The sequence below is a fragment of the Oncorhynchus clarkii genome, chromosome 8 (assembly GCF_045791955.1).
Source record: "Oncorhynchus clarkii lewisi isolate Uvic-CL-2024 chromosome 8, UVic_Ocla_1.0, whole genome shotgun sequence".
NCBI lineage: Eukaryota > Metazoa > Chordata > Actinopteri > Salmoniformes > Salmonidae > Oncorhynchus > Oncorhynchus clarkii.
Window position 1 is genome coordinate 6,718,678 of NC_092154.1, and position 14,264 is coordinate 6,732,941.

The window sequence follows — 14,264 nt, forward strand, 5'->3', positions numbered from 1 at the left end:
TGAGAACTAGTGGAACGACAAGAGACCTACCTGGTTAAATAAAAGTGAAATAAAACATATTTAAAAATAAAAAAGAGAAAGAATTGTCAGTGCAACGTCGTCCGACACGTCACAGGCCGTCGTTGTAAATAAGAATGTGTTCTTAACTGATTTGCCTAGTTAAAAAAAGTGAAGTAAATAAAAATAAATAAACAGAGAGAGAGAGAGAAAGGCGAGCATGGTATGACATACGAGCCTGGCAACTCAGGCTACCTTTTGCATGCCTCATGTCTGAACATTTCCCGCGAGTTGCTGACGGGGCGGGTCCAAATTCAGGAAAGACGGTATCTGATTGGACTGATACAGATTCCGCGCCAAATATGCAAAGTAGAGATGGTCACATGGACCAATCAAGATTCAGAACTGAGTTCACCGCGTACTTAGTGGCGCGAAAATCTTGCATTTCTGTAAAGACCTATGTAGGAACGGTCACGTCAGAGTCTGTAAAAGTTTGTTATATTTGGAAAATATAGAATTACGAAATGGCGGCTGATTCTGTGGACGATCGGGAGATGAGAGAAGCACAGAGAGAATATCTGGACTTCTTAGATGACGATGTAAGTAGCATAATTGCTTGAAAAATATAATGCTTACTTTGTATGCCTATGGACAAATGGAAACCATGCGGCGATGAGTGACAATAGAGAGCAACAGTAATGGCGTCTTTTTGTAGCTATTAACTCCTTCACTGTTCGTTGAGAAAAGCCGATCGGGAAATTAATGGAGTTTTTTTAGAGTTTTTGTTCGATAAACGCCGAAAATAAGTGATGTGGGAAACACCGGCTTAGGAGAGCATATACGTTTTTTGTTCTATGAGATAATCTAAATCAACTAACATCGCTTTAAAAAATTTTAAAAAAGCATTTTGAAGCGTTTATGTAATAATTAAAAAGGTGTAACACACCTAACAGTTAAGTGTTCGTAATTCATGAAGGTCATGTTAACTGACTGGTATTATCTCATAAAACAAAACATATATGATCGCCTAAACCTGTGTTAACCTCAAGACCTTATTTTCGACGTTTATTCCAAAACTCATTATTTTTTCCCCCGTCATGTGTGGTTTTTAATCACTACAAGCTGGCGAGATCTATTAAAATCTTAAGTTTTGCAGGAACACTGTCCGAAGAGTTGCTGTCTAACGTTAATCCCATTTCACTTGCATTTTTTTTTAAACAACCACATGCGTTGTTTGTTAAATGTTACTAAATACTGTGTCTAGTTAACCAAGTAGCTATAAGATGTTAGCTAAGTAAGCACCAGATAGTTAGATGATACTGAGAGCCAGTATGGGTGAAAGTGCAGGGAGTTGAGTAGCCAGCCAATCACTCGGCCTGGATGGTATCTAATGGCGTCCTCCTCTCTGTGTGTGTGTGTGTGTGTGTGTGTGTGTGTGTGTGTGTGTGTGTGTGTGCGCGTGGGTTCCGATGCAGCAAGACCAGGGGGTCTACCAGAGCAAGGTACGGGACATGGTCAGCGAGAACAAGAACCGCCTCATCGTGAACATCAACGACCTGAGGCGACGCAACGACGTGCGGGCTACCAGGTACACACACACACATTAACGTGGTATACCATGAATGCCTATCGTGTTCGTCTGTAGTTGAGTGATCCACAATGTGGTCTTGCATTTCTTTCTACTGTCATCTATTGTCATTGTGGAGTGACACTTTTTAATACATTTCGACAACAGTAACTACACTGTATTTACACACCTTAGTATCTCATAGTTATACACACCTGTGTACAATGCGATCGCGCTATCCGTTATCCATGGGGCTCCCGAGTGGCGCTATGTGCTGTGTGTCAGTGCTAGAGGCGTCACTACAGACCCTGGTTCGATCCCGGGCTGTTTTTAAAAACAGTATAAAGGAGAGCCACACGCTCGAGGAGCTCCGACGCAAAAAAAATATATATTTTCCGTCCCAACGTTTCGACAGGCGAGTTGTCTTCATCGGGGTATAATGACAAACTCTGCGGCGAGACTCGTTTATATTGTGTCAATAGACAGACACAGGTGTCTGTAGTCATGGCAGGGCGTGGCCTGATATCATTGGTTCATTCTCATTAAAATGTATTAAAATAACTTACATAAAACAATAAATGGATCGCATACGATCATAGATACAATTTGGCTCCATAAGCCTACAAACAAATGGTATCACAACCGGCCGTGATCGGGAGTCCCAACGGCCCAGTGTCGTTCTGGGTTCCGGGAGGCTTTGACCGGGGTAGGCCGACATTGTAAAATAAGAATTTGTACTTAACCGACTTGCCTGGTTTAAATCAAGCTTAAAATAAATATAAATAATTGTGCATTGACATCAGGATACGGGATATCTATTACGTGTTAGTTGATTATATTACACAGCTATATGATATGTCCAACATAATGTCCTGACGCTCTCTCTGCGTCTCTCTCTCTCTCTCTGCGTCTCTCTCTCTCTCTCTGCGTCTCTCTCTCTCTCTGCGTCTCTCTCTCTCTGCGTCTCTCTCTCTCTCTGCGTCTCTCTCTCTCTCTGCGTCTCTCTCTCTCTCTGCGTCTCGCTCTCTGTCTCTCTCTCTCTCTGCGTCTCTCTCTCTGCGTCTCTCTCTCTCTCTCTGCGTCTCTCTCTGCGTCTCTCTCTCTCTCTGCGTCTCTTGCTCTGCGTCTCTCTCTCTCTCTGCGTCTCTCTCTCTCTCTGCGTCTCTCTCTCTCTCTCTGCGTCTCTCTCTCTCTCTGCGTCTCTCTCTCTCTCTCTCTCTCTGCGTCTCTCTCTCTCTCGGGCTGATGATGGGCTGCTACTTATATAACAGCCCGATTACATCACACTATGGATTTAAATGAACCCGAGGCTGTGCTCTCTTCCCAGGTTGATGACTAATGCGTTTGAAGAGCTGCTGGCGTTCCAGCGGGCTCTGAAGGACCTTGTGGCGTCTGTAGATGCTACGTACGCCAAGCAGTACGAGGAGTTCTTCGTTGGTCTGGAGGGAAGTTTTGGGAACAAGCATGTCTCCCCCCGAACCCTCACCTCTCGTCTGCTGGGCAGCATGATCTGTGTGGAGGGCATCGTCACCAAGTGTGAGTGTTTGGGGGGAAACTAGGTTGTGGATGTCTCTCATTCGCTAAAAAGTATAAACATTAGGGATGTGACAAACGGAGAGAGAATTTTTTTTTCTCCATTAAAATGTTAATGAAAAAAATCATAACATTTCACTAGAATATACAGCAACGGTTTGGTTCTCACAGTGTCTCCCTTTCAGATAAAGGTTTCACCTCTACTACCAATACTTAACCTCAATTCCACCTCGCAAAGTTTGCATTTAGTTAGGGATTTTTTTCTTAATTAACAGTAAGGGTCCCAATTTAGTTGTAAACGTTCACACCCCTAGTTTACATCCAAGTTAGGAGGCTCCCCCAAGTGTCTGGAATCTCCAGCATCTATGTGCCGCTGATAAATTGTGGCCACTACTGCAAAAAAAACCCACAAAAACAAACCCCACAGATAACATCATTTTTGAGAACCAACAATCGGCCAAAACGAAAACTAGACAGAGGGAATCTAACGTTCCCCGGTTGTCATGGCAACCCCGTTGATTTTCTGAGTCACTCGGGTATCATAACAACAAGGCAGAATGTGTAGAATTGCAGAAAATTGCAGGCCCTGGGGGGGGGGTATATGGCCAACATACAAAGGCTAAGGGCTGTTCTGTTCTTAGGCACGATGCAACATGGAGTGCCACAACCCCACCACAGGTGCCTTATTGCTATTATAAACTGGTTACCAACGTAATATAAGCAGTTTAAAAAACAAAACATGTTTTGACATACCTGTGGCATACGGTCTGATATACCACGGCTGTCAGCCAATCAGCATTCAGGGCTGGAACCACCCAGTTTATAATATATATTTCTGTTCATCTCTGTAGGTTCTCTGGTCCGTCCAAAAGTAGTGCGTAGTGTCCACTACTGTCCAGCCACCAAGAAGACTATGGAGCGCAAATATACTGACATGACCAGTCTGGACGCCTTCCCTTCCTCTGCTATCTACCCTACCAAGGTAAACACACACACACACACACACACACACACACACACACAGGTTGAGGAGAACAGCCTTCCCTTCCTCTGCTATCTACCCTACCAAGGTAAACACACACACACACACACACAGGTTGAGGAGAACGACCTTCCCTTCCTCTGCTATCTACCCTACCAAGGTAAACACACACACACACACACACACACACACACAGGTTGAGGAGAACAACCTTCCCTTCCTCTGCTATCTACCCTACCAAGGTAAACACACACACACACACACACAGGTTGAGGAGAACGACCTTCCCTTCCTCTGCTATCTACCCTACCAAGGTAAACACACACACACACACACACACACACACACAGGTTGAGGAGAACAACCTTCCCTTCCTCTGCTATCTACCCTACCAAGGTAAACACACACAGGTTGAGGAGAACAACCCGTTGGTGACAGTTTGGTCTGTCCATCTACAAGGACCACCGAACCATCACGCACACTCACCACCTCTCTCTTTTTCTCTCGCTCTCTCCTTCTCACCATCCCCCCCTCTCTACTCTTTCTCTCTCTCCCTCCCTCCCTCTTATTTTCTCTCTCTCTCTCTCCATCCCTCTCTCTAGGATGAGGAGAACAACCCATTGGAGACAGAGTTTGGTCTATCCGTCTACAAGGACCACCAGACTATAACAGTCCAGGAGATGCCAGAGAAGGCTCCTGCCGGTCAGCTTCCCCGCTCGGTGGACATCATACTGGACAATGATCTGGTGGACGTGGTCAAGCCAGGAGACAGAGTCCAGGTGATCGGAACCTACCGATGTCTGCCTGGCAAGATGGGGGGATACACCTCTGGGACCTTTAGGTGAGGATAGGCGCTCTGAATGTCCTTTAGGTGAGGACTGACGCTCCGAACGTCCTTTAGGTGAGGACAGGCGCTCTGAACGTCCTTTAGGTGAGGACAGGCGCTCTGAACGTCCTTTAGGTGAGGACTGACGCTCCGAACGTCCTTTAGGTGAGGACTGACGCTCTGAACGTCCTTTAGGTGAGGACTGATGCTCTGAAACGTTCTTTAGGTGAGGACAGACGCTCTGAAACGTCCTTTAGATGAGGACAGACGCTCTGAAACGTCCTTTAGGTGAGGACGGACGCTCTGAAACGTCCTTTAGGTGAGGACAGACGCTCTGAAACGTCCTTTAGGTGAGGACAGACGCTCTGAAACGTCCTTTAGGTGAGGACAGACGCTCTGAAACGTCCTTTAGGTCTTAAATACGAAACACCCTAAAAGTTGACAAAGTCCCGCCTAAAAAAAATATACACTTTACACAAACACTATTACTTGACTTGCATTATTACGAGACGTTGTTAAGTGACGTTTCTGTCAGGAAGTGAGACGTTTCTGTCAGGAAGTGGGACGTTTCTGTCAGGAAGTGGGACGTTTCTGTCAGGAAGTGGGACGTTTCTGTCAGGAAGTGAGACGTTTCTGTCAGGAAGTGGGACGTTTCTGTCAGGAAGTGAGACGTTTCTGTCAGGAAGTGGGACGTTTCTGTCAGGAAGTGAGACGTTTCTGTCAGGAAGTGGGACGTTTCTGTCAGGAAGTGGGACGTTTCTGTCAGGAAGTGGGACGTTTCTGTCAGGAAGTGAGACGTTTCTTCCTCTGTTCTCCAGGACCATCATGATAGCCTGTCAGGTGAAACAGATGAGTAAAGAAGTGTCTCCCTACTTCTCAGCGGACGACGTCTCCAAGATCAAACTCTTCAGCAAGTCAAAGATGGTAAAGACCTGATACGTTTTCCCCCTCTAGCCGTCGCCGTGGATACATCTCATTAAGTCTCTCTTTCCTTGATCTGACAAGATGGGATAGTCGCTCTGTTCGCGAACCCTTCTTTCTGAGGTCAAGGGGGACCGTCTTGCTCGAACTCATTCCCTCAAACGTACGTCTGTTCTTCCTGTCTCCTATCCAGGATGTGTTTGACCAGCTGTCCCGCTCCTTAGCCCCCAGTATCCACGGTCACGAATACATTAAGAAGGCCATCCTGTGTATGTTGCTGGGAGGAGTGGAGAAGGTTCTGGAGAATGGGTCACGGATCAGAGGAGACATCAATGTACTGCTCATAGGTACTGAGACGACATCGTCCCCTCTCTCTCTCTCTCTCTCTCTCTCTCTCTCTCTCTCTCTCTCTCTCTCTCTCTCTCTCTCTCTCTCTCTCTCTCTCTCTGTCTCTCTCTCTGTCTCTCTCTCTCCCTCTGTCTCTCTCTCTCTCTCTCTCTCTCTCTCTCTCTCCCTCTGTCTCTCTCTCGCTCTCTCTCTCTCTCTCGCTCTCTCTCTCTCTCTCGCTCTCTCTCTCTCTCGCTCTCTCTCTCGCTCTCTCTCTCGCTCTCTCTCTCTCTCTCTCTCTCTCTCTCTCTCTCTCTCGCTCTCGCTCTCGCTCTCGCTCTCGCTCTCTCTCTCTCTCTCTCTCTCTCTCTCTCTCTCTCTCTCTCTCTCTCTCTCTCTCGCTCTCTCTCTCTCTCTCTCTCTCGCTCTCTCGCTCTCTCGCTCTCTCTCTCTCTCTCGCTCTCTCGCTCTCTCGCTCTCCTACTGTACGTCCCTGTCTGTTAAGGGTATGAAACGGTGGGGCGTGACTTTATGTCCAACGTTAATATTTAGGAATTATCTTGTCATGACAGACTGTTATATGAACATGCATTTTCAGAGCCTCGGTCAATTTGTTTTTTTTGTGCTTAGCTTTTGAAACATTTGGTTCTGGGTTACGAGGTTAGTTTGTGAATAATTTAATTTGTTAGTCTGTGTTAACATTGTTACAGTGTAGAACTGTATCGCATGTTTAATTTAATGTAACCTTTTATTTAACTAGGCAAGTCAGTTTTAAAAACAAATTCATATTTACAATGACGGCCTACCCCGGCCAAACCCGGACGACGGCGGGACCAATTGTGCGCCGCCCTATGAGACTCCCAATAACGGCCTGATGTGATACAGCCTGGATTTGAACCAGGGACTGTAGTCACGGCTCTTGCACTGAGATGCAGTGCTGCGCCACTTGGGGTCCCTTCCCGTCTCTCTCTCCCTCCACTAGGTGACCCGTCTCTCTCTCTCCACTAGGTGACCTGTCTCTCTCCCTCCACTAGGTGACCTGTCTCTCTCCCTCCACTAGGTGACCCGTCTCTCTCTCCCTCCACTAGGTGACCCGTCTCTCTCTCTCCACTAGGTGACCCGTCTCTCTCCCTCCACTAGGTGACCCGTCTCTCTCTCCCTCCACTAGGTGACCCGTCTCTCTCTCCCTCCACTAGGTGACCCGTCTCTCTCTCCCTCCACTAGGTGACCCGTCTCTCTCTCTCTCCACTAGGTGACCCGTCTCTCTCTCTCCACTAGGTGACCCGTCTCTCTCTCTCTCCACTAGGTGACCCGTCTCTCTCCCTCCACTAGGGGACCCGTCTCTCTCCCTCCACTAGGTGACCTGTCTCTCTCCCCCTCCACTAGGTGACCTGTCTCTCTCTCTCTCCACTAGGTGACCTGTCTCTCTCTCCCTCCACTAGGTGACCTGTCTCTCTCTCTCTCCACCAGGTGACCTGTCTCTCTCTCCCTCCACTAGGGGACCCGTCTCTCTCTCCCTCCACTAGGTGACCCGTCTCTCTCTCTCTCTCCACTAGGTGACCCGTCTCTCTCTCTCTCCACTAGAAGACCCGTCTCTCTCTCTCTCCACTAGGTGACCCGTCTCTCTCTCTCCACTAGGTGACCCGTCTCTCTCTCTCCACTAGGTGACCCGTCTCTCTCTCCCTCCACTAGGTGACCTGTCTCTCTCTCCCTCCACTAGGTGACCCGTCTCTCTCTCCCTCCACTAGGTGACCCGTCTCTCTCTCTCTCCCTCCACTAGGTGACCCGTCTCTCTCTCCCTCCACTAGGTGACCCGTCTCTCTCCCCCTCCACTAGGTGACCTGTCTCTCCCCCTCCACTAGGTGACCCGTCTCTCTCTCCCTCCACTAGGTGACCCGTCTCTCTCTCCCTCCACTAGGTGACCCGTCTCTCTCTCCCTCCACTAGGTGACCCGTCTCTCTCTTCCTCAACTAGGTGACCCGTCTCTCTCTCCCTCCACTAGGTGACCCGTCTCTCTCTCCCTCCACTAGGTGACCCGTCTCTCTCTCCCTCCACTAGGTGACCCGTCTCTCTCTCCCTCCACTAGGTGACCCGTCTCTCTCTCCCTCCACTAGGTGACCCGTCTCTCTCTCCCTCCACTAGGTGACCCGTCTCTCTCTCCCTTCACTAGGTGACCCGTCTCTCTCTCTCCCTCCACTAGGTGACCCGTCTCTCTCTCCCTCCAAAAGGTGACCCGTCTCTCTCTCTCCCTCCACTAGGTGATCCGTCGGTGGCTAAGTCCCAGCTGCTCCGTTATGTCCTGCACACGGCACCCCGAGCCATCCCAACCACCGGCCGGGGGTCATCTGGGGTCGGCCTGACCGCTGCTGTTACCACTGACCAGGAGACTGGTATAGACACACAGACACACACACACAGACACACACACAGACACACACACAGACACACACACAGACACACACACACACAAGTTCAAGTTTTACTGAATGAGAAAAATCATAGCTGACACAATGGTGTCATGAATGATCGTAAAACATTAAACATTTAAGTCGATAATTAAATCATACTGACAATGAAATAACAAATTAATTGAATAACTGAACGACCCAAAATGACTCACTGAACCCCCCCTCTCTCCCCATTTCTCTCTCTCTCTCCCCATTTCTCTCTCTCTCCCCATCTCTCTCTCCCTCTTCCCTTCTCTCTCCCTCTCCCCATCTCTCTCTCCCTCTCCCCATCTCTCTCCCCTTCTCTTTCTTTCCCTCCCCATCTCTCTCTCCCTCTCCCCTTCTCTCTCTTTCCCTCCCCATCTCTCTCTCCCTCTCCCCTTCTCTCTCTTTCCCTCCCCATCTCTCTCTCCCTCTCCCCTTCTCTCTCTTTCCCTCCCCATCTCTCTTCTCTCTCTCCCCTCCCCATCTCTCTCCCTACCCATCTCTTTCCCTCCCCATCTCTCTCCCCATCTCTCTCCCCTTCTCTCTCACTCTCTTTCTCTCCCCATCTCTCTCTTCTCTCTCTCGCTCTCCCTCTCTCTCCCTCCCCATCTCTCTCTCCCTCTCTCCCTCCCCTCCCCATCTCTCTCTCCCCTCCCCATCTCTCTCTCTCCCCTCCCCATCTCTCTCCCTCCCCATCTCTCTCTCTCTCCCCTACTCTGCTCCTCCTCATCAGGTGAGCGTCGTCTGGAAGCGGGGGCGATGGTTCTGGGGGACAGGGGTGTGGTCTGTATCGATGAGTTTGACAAGATGTCCGACATGGACCGTACAGCCATCCACGAGGTGATGGAGCAGGGTCGTGTCACCATCGCCAAGGCCGGTATCCATGCCAGGCTCAACGCCCGCTGCTCTGTGCTCGCAGCTGCCAACCCCGTCTACGGGAGGGTGAGTTTATAGTCCTGACCTTTGACACGGAATGTCTTCCCTTTCTATTGTGTCTGAACACTTTGATATAAAACATGTATAAAATGAACAGTAAAATGAACCTTTCCTTCTTTTAACCCTTTTTCTCTCTGTCTCTCTGTCTCTCTCTCTAGAAGTTATCTAACCCTTTCTCTGTCTCTCTGTCTCTGTCGCTTTCTCTCTGTCTCTGTCTCTCTCTCTCTGTCTCTCTCTGTCTCTCTGTCTCTGTCTCTCTCTCTCTGTCTCTTTCTCTCTGTCTCTCTGTCTCTGTCGCTTTCTCTCTGTCTCTGTCTCTCTCTCTCTGTCTCTCTCTGTCTCTCTGTCTCTGTCTCTCTCTCTCTGTCTCTTTCTCTCTGTCTCTCTCTCTCTGTCTCTCTGTCTGTCTGTCTCTCTAGAAGTTATCTAACCCTTTCTCTGTCTCTCTCTCTAGAAGTTATCTAACCCTTTCTCTGTCTCTCTCTAGAAGTTATCTAACCCTTTCTCTGTCTCTCTCTAGAAGTTATCTAACCCTTTCTGTCTCTCTCTAGAAGTTATCTAACCCTTTCTCTGTCTCTCTCTCTCTCTCTCTAGAAGTTATCTAACCCTTTCTCTGTCTCTCTCTCTCTAGAAGTTATCTAACCCTTTCTCTGTCTCTCTCTCTAGAAGTTATCTAACCCTTTCTCTGTCTCTCTCTCTAGAAGTTATCTAACCCTTTCTCTGTCTCTCTCTAGAAGTTATCTAACCCTTTCTCTGTCTCTCTCTCTAGAAGTTATCTAACCCTTTCTCTCTCTCTCTTCTCTCTCTCCCAGTACGATCAGTATAAGACTCCTATGGAGAACATTGGTCTGCAGGACTCTCTGTTGTCTCGGTTTGACCTGCTCTTCATCATGTTGGACCACATGGATGCAGAGCAGGACAGAGAGATCTCAGACCACGTCCTCAGGATGCATCGATACAGAGACCCCCGCGAACAGGACGGGACAGGTAACATTCTCATACACCACTAGGTGGCAGGATAGGTTTCTCTCTGGTTAAAAACAGACAGTAATCACCAGCCCTGGTCCTTCAGAGCTACTGGTTCTGCAGGCCTGAGTCAACCTGATTCATCAACTACTTATCAAGGCTTTTATTATCTAAATCAGATGTTTTAGTGCTTGGCTTTATCAAAGGTCTGCATACCAGGTGGGGATAGGGGCCCAGGTGGGGGGGGATAGGGGCCCAGGTGGGGGGGGGGGGTATGGGCCCAGGTGGGGGGGGGGGGGGTAGGGGCCCAGGTGGGGGGGGGGGGGGATAGGGGCCCAGGTGGGGGGAGGGGGATAGGGGCCCGGGTGGGTGGATAGGGGCCCGGGTGGGGGGGAATAGTGGCCCGGGTGGGGGGGGATAGGGGCCCGGGTGGGGGGGATAGGGGCCCAGGTGGGGGGGGATAGGGGCCCAGGTGGGGGGGGATAGGGGCCCAGGTGGGGGGGGGATAGGGGCCCAGGTGGGGGGATATTTACGTTGTTTTTTTTTTGTTGTTTTTTTTCAGAAGATGCATGTTTTAGTTGTTCTTTGGTCTTGATATATTTGAACACTGCTCAAACCCTCATGGTGGGTCGCTGCTCAGCTTTTAATTACATTTTTAACCTCCCCTGTTATTGATAATGGTGAGAGGTTAGCATGTCTTGGAGGTATGATATAACATGCTAACCTCCCCTGTTATTGTAATGGTGAGAGGTTAGCATGTTTTGGGGGTATGATATAAAATGCTAACCTCTGTTAGAGTAGTGGTGAGAGGTTAGCATGTTTTGGGGGTATGATATAAAATGCTAACCTCTGTTAGAGTAGTGGTGAGAGGTTAGCATGTCTTGGGGGTATGATATAACATGCTAACCTCCCCTGTTATTGTAATGGTGAGAGGTTAGCATGTCTTGGGGTTATGATATAAAATGCTAACCTCTGTTAGGGTAATGGTGAGAGGTTAGCATGTCTTGGAGGTATGATATTTGTGCGTTTAATTTTCTCACTCATCATTATTCACAATTCATTCAGTAACTATCTGTAATCAATTTTGGTACAAAGTGCTGGAGTACAGGACAAAACAACCAAAAATGTGTCACTGTAGCCTACTGTACTTACGCTGTGTGTGTGTGTGTCTGTTGCAGCGATGGCCTTCGGTGGGTCAGTTGACATCCTGGCCACTGAGGATCCTGACTCGTTTCAGGAAGAGCAGGAGGAACTGCAGGTCTACGAGAAACACAACAACCTGCTACACGGCACCAAGAGACGCAGGTATGGAGATACACACACACACACACACACACACACACACACACACACACACACACACACACACAGGAAACACAATAACCTCCTGCACAGCACCAAGAGAGGTAAGGAGTCTCATCACAGCACGTTGGACTTCTTCTTTGCTGGTTTTTCTGTACCCGTTTCCATGGTAACAGATTCTGCTGTTGTTTAGAGATAAGATCGTGAGTAAGGAGTTCATGAGGAAGTACATCCACATCGCCAAGGTGTTGACCCCTACGTTGACCCAGGAAGCAGCCAATCACATTGCGGAAGAGTACTCCAGGCTGAGAAGCCAGGAACAGCTGGGAGCCGATATTTCCAGAGTGAGCCCTTTAGACACCACTAGGCTGCGTTTACACAGGCAGCCCAATTCAGATCTTTAGCCCAATTATTCGCCGCAAATCTGATCTGATTGGTCAAAAGGCCAATTATTGTCAAAAGATCGGACTGACTCTGTCTGTGTAAATACATGTTCTTAGTCGTACATCCACACACACCTTGACCCCTGCCCTCCTCTCTCCCTGTCTAACCCCTCCTCTCTCCCTGTCTAACCCCTCCTCTCTCCCTGTCTAACCCCTCCTCTCTCCCTGTCTAACCCCTTCTCTCTCCCTGTCTTACCCCCCCTCTCTCTCTGTCTAACCCCTCCTCTCTCTCTGTCTGACCCCTCCTCTCTCCCTGTCTGACCCCTCCTCTCTCCCTGTCTGACCCCTCCTCTCTCCCTGTCTGACCCCTCCTCTCTCCCTGTCTGACCCCTCCTCTCTCCCTGTCTGACCCCTCCTCTCTCCCTGTCTGACCCCTCCCCTCTCCCTGTTTAAACCCTCCTCTCTCCCTGTCTGAACCCTCCTCTCTCCCTGTCTGAACCCTCCTCTCTCCCTGTCTGAACCCTCCTCTCTCCCTGTCTGACCCCTCCTCTCTCCCTGTTTAAACCCTCCTCTCTCCCTGTCTAACCCCTCCTCTCTCCCTGTCTAACCCCTCCTCTCTCCCTGTCTGACACCTCCTCTCTCCCTGTCTGACACCTCCTCTCTCCCTGTCTGACACCTCCTCTCTCCCTGTCTGACCCTCTCCCTCCAGACGTCCCCAGTAACTGCCCGTACTCTGGAGACCCTGATCCGTCTGTCTTCGGCCCACGCTAAAGCCCGCATGAGTAAGGCTGTGGAGCTGGAGGACTCGGAGGTCGCTGTGGAGCTGGTCCAGTTCGCTTACTTCAAAAAGGTCAGTGGACTCAACATGCCGAGTTGACAGATTGTTGCATTTGTCACAGCTTTTCAGGGAACACGCATCTTCATCTGAATAAACTCTGGTGAAGTCTGTCTGGTGTCTTTCTGTATAAGTTCAACCAATCTCTGTCCCGTTGTTCTAAAAGGTTCCAAATCCATGGTTCTGTAGGTTCCGTCCCATTCTAAAAGGTTCCAAATCCATGGTTCTGTAGGTTCCGTCCCGTTGTTCTAAAAGGTTCCAAATCCATGGTTCTGTAGGTTCCGTCCCGTTGTTCTAAAAGGTTCCAAATCCATGGTTCTGTAGGTTCCGTCCCGTTGTTCTAATTGTTCCGTCCCATGGTTCTGTAGGTTCCGTCCCAAGGTTTTAAAAGGTTCCGTCCCGTTGTTCCGTAGGTTCTGGAGAAGGAGAAGAAGAGGGGGAGGAAGGAGCAGGAGTCTGACTCAGAGGAGGAAGAGACGACACAGCGTACCCCTCGCTCAGAGAAGAAGAGGTACGGCTTAAGACACCACCCACACGTGTCCTCCTCAGACCCCCATAATCACACCTCCTCTAGTGTCCTGCTCAGACCCCATAATCACACCTCCTCTAGTGTCCTGCTCAGACCCCCATAATCACACCCCCACTAGTGTCCTGCTCAGACCCCCATAATCACACCCCCACTAGTGTCCTGCTCAGACCCCCATAATCACACCCCCACTAGTGTCCTCCTCAGACCCCCATAATCACACCCCCACTAGTGTCCTCAGACCCCCATAATCACACCCCCACTAGTGTCCTGCTCAGACCCCCATAATCACACCCCCACTAGTGTCCTCCTCAGACCCCCATAATCACACCCCCACTAGTGTCCTCCTCAGACCCCCATAATCACACCCCCACTAGTGTCCTCCTCAGACCCCCATAATCACACCCCCACTAGTGTCCTCCTCAGACCCCCATAATTACACCCCCACTAGTGTCCTTTTTCCGACCCCCACTAGTGTCCTCCTCAGACCCCATAATCACACCCCCACTAGTGTCCTCCTCAGACCCCCATAATCACACCCCCACTAGTGTCCTCCTCAGACCCCCATAATCACACCTCCTCTAGTGTCCTCCTCAGACCCCCATAATCACACCCCCACTAGTGTCCTCAGACCCCCATAATCACACCCCCACTAGTGTCCTCCTCAGACCCCCATAATCACACCCCCACTAGTGTCCTTTTTCCGACCCCCACTAGTGTCCTCCTCAGAC

At 49.6% G+C, this 14,264-nt stretch overlaps 1 protein-coding gene across 1 annotated transcript in view; it reads left to right on the plus strand.

Annotated features, from left to right (window-relative positions):
- The first annotated feature begins 440 nt into the window (after window positions 1-440).
- LOC139415487 (zygotic DNA replication licensing factor mcm3-like) overlaps window positions 441-14,264 on the plus strand; it is a 44,587-nt gene continuing 30,763 nt past the window's right edge. Inside the window, exons 1-14 of the mRNA XM_071163590.1 lie at window positions 441-596; window positions 1,473-1,585; window positions 2,892-3,100; window positions 3,949-4,079; window positions 4,682-4,920; window positions 5,724-5,829; window positions 6,020-6,173; window positions 8,412-8,543; window positions 9,319-9,527; window positions 10,334-10,508; window positions 11,666-11,792; window positions 11,983-12,133; window positions 12,882-13,022; window positions 13,421-13,518. Coding sequence (XP_071019691.1) covers window positions 522-596; window positions 1,473-1,585; window positions 2,892-3,100; window positions 3,949-4,079; window positions 4,682-4,920; window positions 5,724-5,829; window positions 6,020-6,173; window positions 8,412-8,543; window positions 9,319-9,527; window positions 10,334-10,508; window positions 11,666-11,792; window positions 11,983-12,133; window positions 12,882-13,022; window positions 13,421-13,518 — 2,060 coding nt within the window. The 5' untranslated portion in view covers window positions 441-521. The remainder of the gene's footprint in view (window positions 597-1,472; window positions 1,586-2,891; window positions 3,101-3,948; window positions 4,080-4,681; window positions 4,921-5,723; window positions 5,830-6,019; window positions 6,174-8,411; window positions 8,544-9,318; window positions 9,528-10,333; window positions 10,509-11,665; window positions 11,793-11,982; window positions 12,134-12,881; window positions 13,023-13,420; window positions 13,519-14,264) is intronic.